The sequence below is a fragment of the Salvelinus alpinus genome, chromosome 1 (genome assembly GCF_045679555.1).
Source record: "Salvelinus alpinus chromosome 1, SLU_Salpinus.1, whole genome shotgun sequence".
NCBI lineage: Eukaryota > Metazoa > Chordata > Actinopteri > Salmoniformes > Salmonidae > Salvelinus > Salvelinus alpinus.
The window spans coordinates 110,736,132-110,752,384 of NC_092086.1; the positions used below are offsets into that span (position 1 = coordinate 110,736,132).

The 16,253-nt window shown below is 46.9% G+C and overlaps 1 protein-coding gene across 20 annotated transcripts in view; it reads left to right on the plus strand.

Annotated features, from left to right (window-relative positions):
- nedd4l (NEDD4 like E3 ubiquitin protein ligase) overlaps window positions 1–16,253 on the plus strand; it is a 107,404-nt gene that overhangs the window by 48,397 nt on the left and 42,754 nt on the right. For 6 of the 20 annotated variants that reach the window (XM_071341279.1, XM_071341303.1, XM_071341328.1 and 3 more), the window contains 7 exons: window positions 2,187–2,248; window positions 2,718–2,826; window positions 6,457–6,617; window positions 7,371–7,506; window positions 7,628–7,840; window positions 8,009–8,089; window positions 14,313–14,372. In XM_071341279.1, coding sequence (XP_071197380.1) covers window positions 2,187–2,248; window positions 2,718–2,826; window positions 6,457–6,617; window positions 7,371–7,506; window positions 7,628–7,840; window positions 8,009–8,089; window positions 14,313–14,372 — 822 coding nt within the window. Of the gene's footprint in view, window positions 1–2,186; window positions 2,273–2,717; window positions 2,827–6,456; window positions 6,618–7,370; window positions 7,507–7,627; window positions 7,841–8,008; window positions 8,090–14,312; window positions 14,373–16,253 lie in introns of all 20 variants that reach the window. The other 14 variants (XM_071341268.1, XM_071341287.1, XM_071341170.1 and 11 more) reach the window with 7 other exon arrangements.

Here is a 16,253-nt window from a genome sequence, read left to right on the forward strand (position 1 = left end):
TGGGGTAGTCACTGACGGGTGCTGTCTAGCTACTAGCCCTGAGTGATCTGCTGTTACCATGTTAACTTGGGTTAGTCACTGACGGGTACTGTCTAGCTACTAGCCCTGAGTGATCTGCTGTTACCATGTTAACTTGGGTTAGTCACTGACGGGTGCTGTCTAGCTACTAGCCCTGAGTGATCTGCTGTTACCATGTTAACTTGGGTTAGTCACTGACGGGTGCTGTCTAGCTACTAGCCCTGAGTGATCTGCTGTTACCATGTTAACTTGGGTTAGTCACTGACGGGTACTGTCTAGCTACTAGCCCTGAGTGATCTGCTGTTACCATGTTAACTTGGGTTAGTCACTGACGGGTGCTGTCTTCACTCAGGGCTAGTAGCTATTAGTGATGGGGGGAAAAGATAGTTGCATATCGGGATATAATTTGACAATATATTGTATCGTTTTGATAATATCGCAATATTATTTTTGTGCTAGTTGGCTGTACCGAGACTGAAATCCAAATCCATAATAGCTTGTTCTCAGCTTCTTTTTAAATAGGGAGACAATTTGTTTTCAGCACTTTTATTGACTGATCAAAAGGTGGTCTCTCTGGTCTCTCGTCTTGTCTCTCTGCAGCAGTCCGATGGTGAGCAATATGTTTGAAACATCCATTTGCAATAAAATCTTAGTATCGAATCGCAATACATATTGCTTACACCTACCTATCCAGTCCTAATATCACTTACACCTATCCGGTCCTCATATCACTTACACCTATCCGGTCCTCATATCACTTACACCTATCCGGTCCTCATATCACTTACACCTATCCGGTCCTCATATCACGTACACCTATCCGGTCCTCATATCACGTACACCTATCCGGTCCTCATATCACGTACACCTATCCGGTCCTCATATCACGTACACCTATCCGGTCCTCATATCACTTACACCTATCCGGTCCTCATATCACTTACACCTATCCGGTCCTCATATCACTTACACCTATCCGGTCCTCATATCACGTACACCTATCCGGTCCTCATATCACTTACACCTATCCGGTCCTCATATCACTTACACCTATCCGGTCCTCTCAGATCGACACAAGTATCTTGTCTTCGAGTTTATTTGGGATTCAACGTCTCTCTACAAACCCCCAACACACCAGACTTTTAGTCTACAGGGTTCGAGTTTCATAGCTGCTTAAACCTCAGCCAGTACTGACTGGTATGTCAGTCCACTTTACCTCTGAGTTTATCACACAAGGCTGTTAGTTAACTATGAAACAGGAGAGGGTCTACTCTGCATACGCACGCACGCACGCTGTTAACTAAGAAACGGGAGACATTCGTTAATCAGTTCAACAGGACGGTTACCAAAAGGTTTATCTTCATGTGATGGAATGACAGTGTGTGGCTTTTTATTTCATAGCTACAACATAATGTTTTCATGTACTGCATCTAAATCAGACCTGGGAGAAATACTTAATCTGGCAAATCCTCTCAAATATTTGCTGTGCGCTTGATTCCGGCTAGCTTAACTAGTGTGCATGATTCCGGCTAGCTTAACTAGTGTGCTTGATTCCGGCTAGCTTAACTAGTGTGCTTGATTCCGGCTAGCTTAACTAGTGTGCTTGATTCCGGCTAGCTTAACTAGTGTGCTTGATTCCGGCTAGCTTAACTAGTGTGCTTGATTCCGGCTAGCTTAACTAGTGTGCTTGATTCCGGCTAGCTTAACTAGTGTGCTTGATTCCGGCTAGCTTAACTAGTGTGCTTGATTCCGGCTAGCTTAACTAGTGTGCTTGATTCCGGCTAGCTTAACTAGTGTGCTTGATTCCGGCTAGCTTAACTAGTGTGCTTGATTCCGGCTAGCTTAACTAGTGTGCTTGATTCCGGCTAGCTTAACTAGTGTGCTTGATTCCGGCTAGCTTAACTAGTGTGCTTGGTGGACAGATTGTACCGGTCAAGCATATCACATGTATTTGACATAATGTATTTGGCTCCGGTCTGACAATGTGTTTATGTGATGGACAGTGTGGTTTTTCTATTTTATAGCTACATGCTTTCATGTCTGTAAACTTGGCTTGCGTTTCGGTGTCTAGGCCGGGTTACTGTAAGGCACTTTGACAACCGCTAGCATAAAAAGGGATTTTAAATACATTCGATCGATTGATTGATTGATGTGTCTTTGTGTTGTAGACCGAGGACCCTACGATGGAGCGGCCGTACACGTTTAAAGATTTCCTCCTACGACCACGAAGGTCAGTTCCAGACTACCGACGAAGGTGACAGGGAACTACACACACATTGACACACATTGACACACACACTCAAGTTACCCACAAACAATGTCCACCTGTTGTTGCTAATCCAAAGGAGATTCATGGTTAGATATCACTGAAACTACAGGCTTATGTCATTATGGTATTTGGTTTAAAGTAACTGTACTGTAATCATTGTTAGCTAAGACTGTTGTCATTCCACCTCTCTGGTTTCTGTTGAATTCCAAATATCATTCTAATTCTAGACATTCACTTAAATAGCATTGTTAAAATATTCCCCATGTATTGTTTATGGGGCGCTAACAGGGCATGTTGTAGTGTCATTTTAAATGCATCATCGCCCAACTCTCTGAAATTCATGGCTGGGTAAAACCATCTATTTCTACCTCTGGTTTCTTTTGAATAACTCCCAGCTAACTGCCATTTTGGTGTTCTCTTCTGTCTCCAGCCATAAGTCCCGGGTGAAGGGTTATCTACGGCTAAAGATGGCCTACCTGCCAAAGACTGGAAGTCCGGAGGAAGAGACCACTGAAGGGATTACCAGGGAGGAGGCGGAGGTAAGAAGATAGGGACACGCACAAGCGCACAGCTTTTTTTAATGTGAAATGTCAGGACTTTTTGGGGAGTAAAAATGTGTTTTCCCTAAGCCTAAGCCTAAACCTAACCTTAACCCCAAAACCCCTAACCTTAACCCCAAACCCTAAACCTAACCGTTATGCTTAAAAGCATTTTAACAAATTCAGTACAGTCCTGATTTTTTGAAAATAATATAATTTCCCTACATACAGTGCATTCGGAAAGTATTCAGACCCCTTGACTTTTTCTACATTTTGTTACGTTACAGCCTTATTCTAAAATGGATTGAATACTTTTCCCCCCTCATCAATCTACGTACACACAATACCCCATAATGACATCACAATACCCCATAATGACAAAGCAAAAACAGGTTTAAAGAAATTTGGCAAATTTATAATAAAATAAAAAAGGAACTGAAATATCACATTTACAAAACTATTCAGACCCTTTACTCAGTACTTTGTTGAAGCACCTCTGGGAGCGATTACAGCCTAGAATCTTCTTGGGTATGACGCTACAAGCTACAAGCTTGGCACACCTGTATTTGGGGAGTTTCTCCCATTCTTCTCTGCCGATGCTCTCAAGCTCTGTCAGGTTGAATGGGAAGCATTGCTGCACAGCTATTTTCAGGTCTCCCCAGAGATGTTCGATCGGGTTCAAGTCCGGGCTCTGGCTGGGTAACTCCAGGACATTCAGAGACTTGTCCTGAAGTCACTCTTGCGTTGTCTGGGCTGTGTGCTGTTGGAAGGGGAACCTTCGCCCCAGTCTGAGGTCCTGAGCACTCTGGAGCAGGTGTTCATCAAGGATCTCTGTACTTTGCTCCATTCATCTTTCCCTCGATCCTGACTAGTCTCCCACCAAGCTTCATCATAGGGATGGTGCCAGGTTTCTTCCAGATGTGATGCTTGGCATTTAGGCCAAATAGTTCAATCTTGTTTTCATCAGACCAGATAATTTTGTTTCTCATGATCTAAGAGTCTTTAGGTGCCTTTTGGCAAACTCCAAGCGGACTGTCATGTGCCTTTTTACTAAGGAGTGGCTTCCGTCTGACCACGCTACCATAAAGGCCTGATTGTTGGAGTACTGCAGAGATGGTTGTCCTTCTGGAATGTACTCCCATCTCCACAGAGGATCTCTGGAGCTCTGTCAGAGTGACCATCAGGTTCTTGGTCACCTCCCTGACCAAGGCCCTTCTCCCCTTGATTGCTCATTTTGGCCAGATGGCCAGCTCTAGGAAAGAGTCTTGGTGGTTCCGAACTTCTTCCATTTAAGAATGATGGAGGCCACTGTGTTCTTGGGGACCTTCAATGCAGAAATGTTTTGGTACCCTTCCCAAGATCTGTGCCTCGACACAATCCTGTCTCGGAGCTCTACGGGCAATTCCTTCGACCTCATGGCTTGGTTTTTGCTCTGACATGCACTGTCAACTGTGGGACCTTTATATAAACGGTTGTGTGCCATTACAAACCATGTCAAATCAATTGAATTTACCACAGGTGGACTCCAAGTTTTAAAAACATCTCAACGATGATCAATGGAAACAGGATGCATATAAGCTCAATTTCGAGTTTCATAGCAAAGGGTCTGAATACTTATGTAAATAAGGTTTTTCTGTGTTGAATTTGAAGAAAAAAAATCTACCTGTTTTTGATTTGTCATTATGGGGTATAGTGTGTAGATTGATGAGGGAAAAAATATTCAGTACCAGTCAACATTTTGGATAAACCAACTTGTTCCAGTGTTTTTCTTTATTTTTACAATTTTCTACATTGTAGAATAATAGTCAAGACATCAGCTATGAAATAACACATATGGAATCATTTAGTAACCAAAAAAGTGTTAAACAAATCAGAATGTTTCGTAAAATACCAAGTCCATATTATGGCAAGAACAGCTCAAATGAGAAATGACAGTCCATCGTTAATTTAAGACATGAAGGTCAGTCAATCCGGAAAATGTTAAGAATTTTGAAGGTTTCAAGTATCGTTGCAAAAACCATCAAGCGCTATGATGAAACTGGCTCTCATGAGGACCGCCACAGGAAAGGAAGACCCAGAGTTACCTCTGCTGCAGAGGATAAGTTCATTAGAGTTACCAGCCTCACAAATTGCAGCCCAAATAAAAGCTTTACAGAGTTCAAGACACATCTCAACATCAACTGTTCAGAGGAGACTGTGTGAATCAGGCCTTCATGGTCGAATTGCTGCAAAGGAACAACTACTAAAGGACACCAATACGAAGAAGAGACTTGCTTGGGCCAAGAAACACAAGCAATGGACATTAGACCGGTGGACATCAGTCCTTTGGTCTGATGAGTAGAAATGTTTGACTTTTGGTTCCAACCGTGTCTTTGTGAGACGCAGAGAAGGTGAATGGATAATTTTTTGCATGTGCAGTTCCCACTGTGAGGCATGGAGGAGGAGGTGTGGGGTTGCTTTGCTGGTGACACAGGTGAATTCAAGGCACACTTTATCGACATAGCTACCACAGCATTCTGCAGCGATACGCCATCCCATCTGGTTTGCGCTTAGTGGGACTATACTTTGTTTTTCAACAGAATAATGACCCAACACACCTCCAGGCTGTGTAAGGGGAATTTGACCAAGGAAAGTGAAGGAATGCTGCATCAGATGACCTGGCCTCCACAATCACCCGACATCAACCCAGTTGAGATGATTTGGGATGAGTTGGATTGCAGAGTGAAGGAAAAGCAGCCAACAAGTGCTCAGGATATATGGGAAATCCTTCAAGACTGTTGGAAAAGCATTCCAGGTGAAGCTGGTTAAGAGAATGCCAAGAGTGTGCGAAGCTGTCATCAAGGCAAAGGGTGGCTACTTTGAAGAATCTCAAATATAAATACATTTTTTATTGGTTTAACACTTTGGTTACTACATGACTCCATATGTGCTATTTCATAGTTTTGATGTCTTCACTATTATTCTACAATGTAGCCCTTGAATAAGTAGGTGTGTCCACACTTTTGAGTGGTACTGTATATACATACATATACATACAGTTGTGGAGGTGGAGTAACAAAAGTCTGATACTGCCAACAGGGAGTCTGGAGAAAACGTCTGTTCTGGTCTGGCCTCTCGTTCTGGAAACACCATTCACTCGCTCACTCACTTCCCCACTTCCTTCCATTTTCAAAAGTCTGATCGAATGGAAAATTAAAGTGTGTGTTTCTGTATGCTTCTGTGTGCCAGTGACTTAATCTGAGTAAGAGAGAGAGAGAGAGGCAAGATGGCTTATAGTTTTTCACTCAGTAAAATGAGGCCTAGCTAGGGTGACGTATAGCTAGTCTGGGTACCCGTCTGTTTAGCCGTCATTCCGCTCTTTGTCTTGCTCAACATCTTTGGCATATGACACAGAGTTAGATTGTAATTGTAGCTAAACAGACGGGTACCCAGGCTAACATTTAGCAGGAGAACTGGAAAAAAAATAGAAGTGAAAATCTAATGTCTCCAACCTTCTTGCGAGATCTCAGACAGACAGTGGAATGTAAGGTACACCAAAAGGAAAGAGCTGTCTTTTGTTTCCTGGCTGTGCCGTGTCTCTCTCTCTGTCTAAATCTTTGAGCACTCTCCTCCTGTGCTTTTGCTTCTCAGGGCTGGGAGGTGAACGACTCTGCCGATCCCAGCGTCCAGAGGCCCCAGGCGGTCCAGCCCCCACTGCCCCCAGGATGGGAGGAGAAGGTTGATAACCTGGGCAGAACCTACTACGTCAACCACAACAACCGCTATACACAGTGGAAACGACCCAGTAACGTGTATGTATACACAGCTACGTTATCTTTACACACAGTTATCAGAACTGCTCTAGGTCCTCTGGTGTCCCCCAGGGCTCTGTACTAGGTCCTCTGGTGTCCTCCAGGGCTCTGTACTAGGTCCTCTGGTGTCCCCCAGGGCTCTGTACTAGGTCCTCTGGTGTCCCCCGGTGCTCTGTACTAGGTCCTCTGGTGTCCCCCGGGGCTCTGTACTAGGTCTTCTGGTGTCCCCCAGGGCTCTGTACTAGGTCCTCTGGTGTCCCCCAGGGCTCTGTACTAGGTCTTCTTGTGTCCCCCAGGGCTCTGTACTAGGTCCTCTGGTGTCCCCCAGGGCTCTGTACTAGGTCCTCTGGTGTCCCCCAGGGCTCTGTACTAGGTCCTCTGGTGTCCCCCAGGGCTCTGTACTAGGTCTTCTGGTGTCCCCCAGGGCTCTGTACTAGGTCTTCTTGTGTCCCCCAGGGCTCTGTACTAGGTCCTCTGGTGTCCCCCAGGGCTCTGTACTAGGTCCTCTGGTGTCCCCCAGGGCTCTGTACTAGGTCCTCTGGTGTCCCCCAGGGCTCTGTACTAGGTCCTCTGGTGTCCCCCAGGGCTCTGTGCTAGGTCCTCTGGTGTCCCCCAGGGCTCGGTGCTAGGTCTTCTGGTGTCCTCCGGGACTCGGTACTAGGTCTTCTGGTGTCCCCCGGGGCTCAGTACTAGGTCCTCTCTTGTTCTCTTTGTGCACCAACATGTAAAATGTTAATTATCTCTTCTCTACAGGGATGATATTTCGGAGGTGGAGAATGACAATCAACAGCGGGCGAACAGCATCCAGGCCCACCGGGTTTTCAGATCCAGACGACACATCTCTGAAGACCTGGAGAACGAACACACAGAACCCAGAGACATGGAAGATGTGAGTCTGACCTTTGACCCCTCGACTGTACAATATGTTTTAATCAAGATCTTCTTAAATCCAGTGGTCAGTGGTACAGTACATACTCTCGCGCGCTCTCCCTCTCTCTCTCTCTGCACAGTCATGGGAGCCAATCACTGAAGAGAGTCCAGACGGCCCCCTACCTGGCCCCTCCTCCTCAATGGCGACGGCCATCCCCCAAACGCCTGCCCCCCCGCCCCTCCAGGAGTTCTCAGAGGAGATCAACCTGCACCCCTCTCTCTCTCTAACCCCATCCGGCCCCCCGCCTGACATCAACGGAGAGGTGGCCGCCCCCAGCCACGCCTCTGCTGTGGTGAGAATTCTTGACCAGTTTGAATCTGTTAGAGGCAAATTCAGCACTTTTTAACCTCATTCAATTAGCACCATTCCAGTATGTGTGAAAACATTTGTTCTTGTAGCCAAAAAGATGAGAAGACAAGTCTTAAGAAAACAATCCCTCCTTCCCTCCGTCTCCCCTCAGCAGAGTCATCTGTCCTCCAGGCTGCGCTCCTCCAGTATGACAGATGGGGTCAGTGACCAGGCCCAGCCTCCTCCTCCAGCGGTACGATACACACACTCCTTCTTCTCCTCCTCTTCCTGCTCTCCTCTGTTCTTCCACCTCTGCCGTCCGATTCCTTTACTACACAGGCAGCTCTTTCTGTTCTCCGGTCCTCTCCTCTCCTCGCCACTTGTCCTCTCCTTTCCTCCTGTCCTCTCCTTTCCTCCTGTCCTCTCCTTTCCTCCTGTCCTCTCCTCCCCACCTGTCCTTCCCTCCTGGCCCCTCCTCCTGTCCTCCCCCTCTCCTTTCCTCATGTCCTCTCCTGTCCTCCTGTCCTTTCCTCCTGTCCTTCCCTCCTGTCCCCTCCTCCTGTCCTCCCCCCTCTCCTCTCCATGTCCTCTCCTCCTTTCCTCTCCCCTCTCCTGCTGTCTTCCTCCTCTCCTGTTGTCTTCCTCCTGTTCTCTCCCCTCTCCTGTTGTCTTCCTCCTGTTCTCTTCCCTCTCCTGCTGTCTTCCTCCTGTTCTCTTCCCTCTCCTGCTGTCTTCCTCCTGTTCTCTTCCCTCTCCTGCTGTCTTCCTCCTGTTCTCTTCCCTCTCCTGCTGTCTTCCTCCTGTTCTCTCCCCTCTCCTGTTGTCTTCCTCCTGTTCTCTCCCCTCTCCTGTTGTCTTCCTCCTGTTCTCTCCCCTCTCCTGTTGTCTTCCTCCTGTTCTCTCCCCTCTCCTGTTGTCTTCCTCCTGTTCTCTTCCCTCTCCTGTTGTCTTCCTCCTGTTCTCTCCCCTCTCCTGCTGTCTTCCTCCTGTTCTCTTCCCTCTCCTGTTGTCTTCCTCCTGTTCTCTCCCCTCTCCTGCTGTCTTCCTCCTGTTCTCTTCCCTCTCCTGTTGTCTTCCTCCTGTTCTCTCCCCTCTCCTGTTGTCTTCCTCCTGTTCTCTCCCCTCTCCTGTTGTCTTCCTCCTGTTCTCTCCCCTCTCCTGTTGTCTTCCTCCTGTTCTCTCCCCTCTCCTGTTGTCTTCCTCCTGTTCTCTTCCCTCTCCTGCTGTCTTCCTCCTGTTCTCTTCCCTCTCCTGTTGTCTTCCTCCTGTTCTCTCCCCTCTCCTGCTGTCTTCCTCCTGTTCTCTTCCCTCTCCTGTTGTCTTCCTCCTGTTCTCTCCCCTCTCCTGTTGTCTTCCTCCTGTTCTCTCCCCTCTCCTGTTGTCTTCCTCCTGTTCTCTCCCCTCTCCTGTTGTCTTCCTCCTGTTCTCTCCCCTCTCCTGCTGTCTTCCTCCTGTTCTCTTCCCTCTCCTGCTGTCTTCCTCCTGTTCTCTCCCCTCTCCTGCTGTCTTCCTCCTGTTCTCTTCCCTCTCCTGCTGTCTTCCTCCTGTTCTCTCCCCTCTCCTGCTGTCTTCCTCCTGTTCTCTTCCCTCTCCTGTTGTCTTCCTCCTGTTCTCTCCCCTCTCCTGCTGTCTTCCTCCTGTTCTCTCCCCTCTCCTGCTGTCTTCCTCCGGTTCTCTTCCCTCTCCTGCTGTCTTCCTCCGGTTCTCTTCCCCCTCTCCTGCTGTCTTCCTCCTGTTCTCTTCCTCCTCTCCTGCTGTCTTCCTCCTGTTCTCTTCCTCCTCTCCTGCTGTCTTCCTCCTGTTCTCTTCCTCCTCTCCTGCTGTCTTCCTCCTGTTCTCTTCCCTCTCCTGCTGTCTTCCTCCTCTCCCCTCCTCCTCTCTGCTTGTTGTGATTCCTTACTGCCTGGTGGTGATTCACTCTGCAGTGTCAGGCTCTGTGTTTCTGTAACAGTGGCAGTAATTCTATCCTTCCTAATCAAACACATCCTAGACAGAGATCTGAGTCACAGTAGCCCAGGGAGCCAGGGCTTCTGAAGGGGAAAACACAGGTGCTGATGTCAGCCTTTTATCTCACTGACCTGAATGAGCGAGTGGGTAGGGTTTTACAACAACAGGATCTGAATGAGTGTTAAGTAGAATGAGTAGGTAGATAGGGTTTTACAACTGTAGCAGAATGAGGCTTTTTCTAGACTGGATTTGTCACAGTCAGAGGCTAAATTCAGTCACCACATGTTTCTGTGGTTTGACACACTTTCTTAGGAAGCGTGTGTAGGTTGCAGATCTGGGTTCATATAATATTTGAAATCTTTCAAAGTACTATGAGTGTTTGCTCTAGCCTACCTGGAGTGGAAGACTACTCTATTGGTTACATTGCACCATGCAAGCTCAATTACGTACATCTTAAGTATTTGGATTTGGATACTATGAACCCAGGTCTGGTGTCAAAGGGAAGATTTCAGTTTCCACATGTAGCTCAATCTGTCCCATATATACCGGTTTGGTTTGACACACTTTCCTGGGAATGAAAAGGAATGTGTAGGTTGAGCATGGTTGGTTGGTTATGTAATTCTTCCCCTGACTGGGCAGTGTTTCTCTTGCTGTGGAGTGCACTATCCCTCAGACGGATGAAAGTATGTCTATACAAATAAGCTGTGAAAAGGCTGTTTTAAATGGTCCTTGACGTGGACAGTGTGTGAGAGTACCTCAGTTATTGCAGAAGGGAGGGAAGGAAGCTACATGTAATTGGTTTGGAACAGCCCTGTACAGTTGACCCCTCTCTGCCTCGCCCGGGGTGAAACTTAGTTGTCGGCAATGTTCCCTCAAACAAAATGTCGTCACTGAGCAAATTTCAGGTTTACTGAGTGCAAACTTGAACATTGTGGAAATTCTGTGCATCTTCTGGCGCGTGTTTACTGTGAACACTGAGGCTGTACCCGTGAACACTGAGGCTGTACCCGTGAACACTGAGGCTGTACCCGTGAACACTGAGGCTGTACCCGTGAACACTGAGGCTGTACCCGTGAACACTGAGGCTGTACCCGTGAACACTGAGGCTGTACCCGTGAACACTGAGGCTGTACCCGTGAACACTGAGGCTGTACCCGTGAACACTGAGGCTGTACCCGTGAACACTGAGGCTGTACCCGTGAACACTGAGGCTGTACCCGTGAACACTGAGGCTGTACCCACTTTAAGTTAGTTTTAACAGTGGCCAAGTAGGCTACTGTGGCTATTTGATCATAATGTAGGTCTACCAGAGTGGCCTACCATCAAAAACAACGGAGAAAATGCATCCCATAACATTTTAACATGGAAATAGCTGTTCTATTCAGGTCCCTTCTGGAATAAAATAAACATGCAGGACTTGACATAAACTTGTTTATCCACTTGTCCTTCAGACAATGTGGTGACTGAAAATTCAGTTTTTTACGCAAGAAATCACTTTACAAAATAAAATGCATCATTATTCCCACAACATTATTATAGATAATCAGACAAATTATGCTGCCTATTGGCTACTTAGCTTTTTCAACCTGTCTCAAAATACAACACTGTCCCTTTAAAACAAAAAAAAGCTCTTTACCTGACTCGCTTTTCAAAGATGTCTAGAAATGTACACGTTTTGTGTTCTTGTATGAAGCAATCACTCCCCCATTGATGACTACACATGATCTATATCTGGGCTAATAACTCACTAACTAGCAAAGGATATGAACAAATGTACACACGTTGCTACATGTAGCTCTCACTTTGATCTCAAAACAAGCTCATCTACTCATGACGACTCATGCTGTAAATACAGTCCAGTTCAAAGTGAATGGCACAGATCCATATATGGCAGTGGTCTCTTTGCATATAGGCCTACTGCAGCTCTGATTGGTTATGGCACACCGGCTTGTGTAGAGTATGAGCCTTTGTCGTGCCTGTCAATGCAATACAATTCTACTTCGATGCTTTCTGCCTACAACAAAATCTCTTGCATAGTTAGTTTTGCATACCAGCATACTGACCACACTGCTCGCGCGTGTCAACGAACGCCATGTGGGTGATTGAAAGATAAACTGAGGTCCACACTCCAGTCCAGTTGGTGGTAGTAATGCACCTTAAAGTTGGTTGCCAACCGCCATATAAAGTCCAAAGAAGGAGAAGAAGCCTGAAGGAGGAGAGATTACTAGAAACTAACTTTTACCCTTTTATCTGTGGATTAATTGTTGGAGTAGAGGACCTTGTGCATTTCAGGTAAAATAACAACCCAATGTTTATATCCCAGGACAAATTAGCTAGCAACAGCAAGCTAGCTAAATTGCCAAATGTTTAATGCTTTTTGACCTGTCCCCAAATGAATATAGTTAGTTCAGAGTTTGTTTTGATATTTTGACCTGCGTGTCCTGATCGTGTCTGGTGTGGGTGGACGAAATCACATGCGCAGCGGTCTTTATTTTGATATGTTGCATTGAAAGTGGCAAATATTGCGCTGATTCGATCACAATTCCCACAGTAAAGGGAAACGTTGATGGTGTTAACTAACGGGGGAAAAGTCTAGAAAGCTGTGTGAAGTTCAATTTCGTTGTTCTCTGCGCGGGCTGATATTTCTCCTGCATGGCAGTCCCTGGGGAGCTGCATGCATGTGCACGCTCGCAGCATAGAGGAAATGTTGGTTGTTGGTTCATTATTTGGCAGCAAAAGTGTTTTGTTTTGTACTTTTTGAAATGTAGGCTTATGTCTTAAATGCAGTAAAGAGTGCGATGTATTTCCATGTTGCTCCATAAGGCTATTGTTGCTAATGACAAAGAAAAGGGTTACTGTTGCGAATGACAAAGAAAAGGGTTACTGTTGCTAATGACAAAGAAAAGGGTTACTGTTGCTAATGACAAAGAAAAGGGTTACTGTTGCGAATGACAAAGAAAAGGGTGAGCGCCAGTAATTTCTTTATTTTTATTTCACCTCTATTTAACCATGTAGGCTAGTTGAGAACAAGTTCTCATTTACAACTGCGACCTGGCGTAGTGAAGGGTGACCGCCAGTAATGACAAAGAAAAGCATTGGGAAGGGAAGAAAGGGTTAGAAAGAGTCCCAAAGTTATTTGGTGTGACTGTGCCTCTAGCCTACTAGATCAGTCACAGTCACACTAGTTCTCCTTAACATTGGCTGAGTGGGTGGGTAGTGCTATCTCACTTTGCATTCCACTCTCTTTGTGTGAGTTGGTGCTCTACTGTCATCAACAACTGTGGTGCTAGTCAGATCCATCTCACATGATTCTCAAAGAAAAAAAAGCTTAACAATTATTGCCTTTCTGCATCCATTAACAATAATCATTCTAACAATTCCAGATTTCTCAAATGGAAAGCTTTTTATTCAGCTGTTTATATACTATTTCACTCTCAACCCGTAATCCAATCAAACAATGATAATCCACAACTATAATCCACCCACGGTAATCTGATTCCATGTGCCCCTTCCCTCACCTCTCCTCCTGTGTGGTCAGCTGTTTGGGTATGCTCCATGTCTCCTGTCCCTACCATCACAGGAGTCTATCCCCCCTGAGCGTGGCTACACTCCTCACCCAGCTGTACTCCTACTGTCCCCCGCCTCAACCCCTGGACTCTCTGACTCTAAAGTCACCTCCTTCCCCATGTCAGTCTTTCCTGCTCCTCCACACATCACCTACCTGACCCCCTGCCTCAGCCTCACTGGTCATATCTGTCCCTGACCCCCTGCCTCAGCCTCACTGGTCATATCTGTCCCTGACCCCCTGCCTCAGCCTCACTGGTCATATCTGTCCCTGACCCCTGCCTCAGCCTCACTGGTCATATCTGTCCCTGACCCCCTGCCTCAGCCTCACTGGTCATATCTGTCCCTGACCCCTGCCTCAGCCTCACTGGTCATATCTGTCCCTGACCCCTGCCTCAGCCTCACTGGTCATATCTGTCCCTGACCCCTGCCTCAGCCTCACCGGTCATATCTGTCCCTGACCCCATGCCTCAGCCTCACTGGTCATATCTGTCCCTGACCCCATGCCTCAGCCTCACTGGTCATATCTGTCCCTGACCCCTGCCTCAGCCTCACTGGTCATATCTGTCCCTGACCCCTGCCTCAGCCTCACTGGTCATATCTGTCCCTGACCTCCTGCCTCAGCCTCACTGGTCATATCTGTCCCTGACCCCTGCCTCAGCCTCACTGGTCATATCTGTCCCTGACCCCTGCCTCAGCCTCACTGGTCATATCTGTCCCTGACCCCTGCCTCAGCCTCACTGGTCATATCTGTCCCTGACCCCTGCCTCAGCCTCACTGGTCATATCTGTCCCTGACCCCCTGCCATACCCTCACTGGTCATATTTGTCCCTGGTGCCCTGCCATACCCTCACTGGTCATATTTGTCCCTGACCCCCTGCCATACCCTCACTGGTCATATCTGTCCCTGACCCCCTGGCTCAGCCCCCCTCCCCTCCCCTCTAAAGAAAGCTGTGTTCTACCAGCAGAGCTCCCAGACCAGAAGAACCAGAGCTCTAACAGTCACTGGAGTTGAGGAGCCCATGGTAATGTTGTCCAAATCTACCTGCTGTACATCAGTAATGTTGTCCCATTCTATATACTGTACATCTATCTACCTGCTGTACATCATTGTTGTGTCCCATTCTATATACTGTACATCTATCTACCTGCTGTATATCAGTGCACCTCTGCCATATGAATATCCTCTCTACACCGTTTTAGTTTTGTCCCCCTCCCTCCTCACAAACGTTATGTATCAAGCTGGTGGTTAAGAAGTTAGGACTTAGAGACTGGAGACTAGACCACCTGTTTCTCCTCCTGCTTCTGTGTTGTGACCCCTCAATGGGAGAGTTCAGCTCACTTACCAAGTCAATAAGCGTATACATTTCTTCATATGAAGTTCAGTGGCTGTGAATTTGTAGTTGTACATGTATGTGCGTGTGGTTGTGTTTGCTGCTCCCCTGATAGGTCCACACATCATCACCGCCTGGGATGTATTTTAATCTGTAATGAGCAGTTTGAGTGTCTTAAGTATGTTAGGTTGTACAGTAAGGTTTGAGTGGCTTACTGTGGCTTACTATATACAGTGCATTCGGAAAGTATTCATACCCCTTAACTTTTTCTACATTTTGTTACGTTACAGGCTTATTCTAAAATGAATTAAATTGTTTTTTTCCCTCATCAATATTCACACACTACCCCATAATGACAAAGCAAAAACAGGTTTTGAGAAATGTTTGCAAATGTATAAATAACTGAAATATCACATTTACATAAGTATTCAGACCCTTTACTCAGTACTTTGTTGAAGCACCTTTGGCAGCGATTGCAGCCTAGAGTCTTCTTGGGTATGACGCTACAAGCTTGGTACACCTGTATTTGGGGAGCTTCTCCCATTCTTCTCTGCAGATCCTCTCAAGCTCTGTCAGGTTGGATGGGGAGTGTTGCTGCACAGCTATTTTCAGGTCTCTCCAGAGATGTTCGATCAGGTTCAAGTCCGGGCTTTGGCGGGGCCACTCAAGGACATTCAGAGACTTGTCCCGAAGCTACGCCTACGTTGTCTTGGCTGTGTGCTTAGGGTCGTTGATCTGTTGGAAGGTGAACCGTTGCCCTAGTCTGAGAACCTGCTCCAGAGCACTCAGGACTTCATCAAGGATCTCTCTGTACTTTGCTCCGTTCATCTTTCCCTTGATCCTGACTAGTCTCCCAGTCCCTGCCGCTGAAAAACATCCTCACAGCATGATACTGCCACCAGCATGCTTCCCCGTAGGGATGGTGTCAGGTTTCTTCCAGACGTGACGCTTGGCACTCAGGCCAAAGAGTTCAATCTTGGTTTCATCAGACCAGAGATTATTGTTTCTCATGGGCTGAGTGAGAGTCCTTTAGTTGCCTTTTTGGCAAACTCCAAGTGGGCTGTCGTGCCTTTTACTGAGGAATGGCTTCCATCTGGCCACTCTACCATAAAGGCCTGATTGGTGGAGTGCTGCAGAGATGGTTTTCCTTCTGGAAGGTTGTCCAATCTCCACGGAGGAACTCTGGAGCTCTGTCAGTGACCATCGGGTTCTTGGTCACCTCCCTGACCAAGGCCCTTCTCCCCCGATTGATCAGTTTGGCACGGGCGGCCAGCTCTAGGAAGAGTCTTGGTGGTTCCAAACTTCTTCCATTTAAGAATGATGGAGGCCACTGTGTTCTTGGGGACCTTCAATGCTGCAGACATTTTTTGGTACCCTTCCCCATTTGTGCTTCGACACAATCCTGTCTCGGAGCTCTACGGACAATTCCTTCAACCTCATGGCTTGGTTTTTGCTCTGACATGCACTGTCAACTGTGGGACTTTATATAGACAGGTGTGTGCCTTTCCAAATCATGAACAATTAATTTAATTTACCACAGGTGGACACCAATCCTGAGTGACGCAGCGGTCT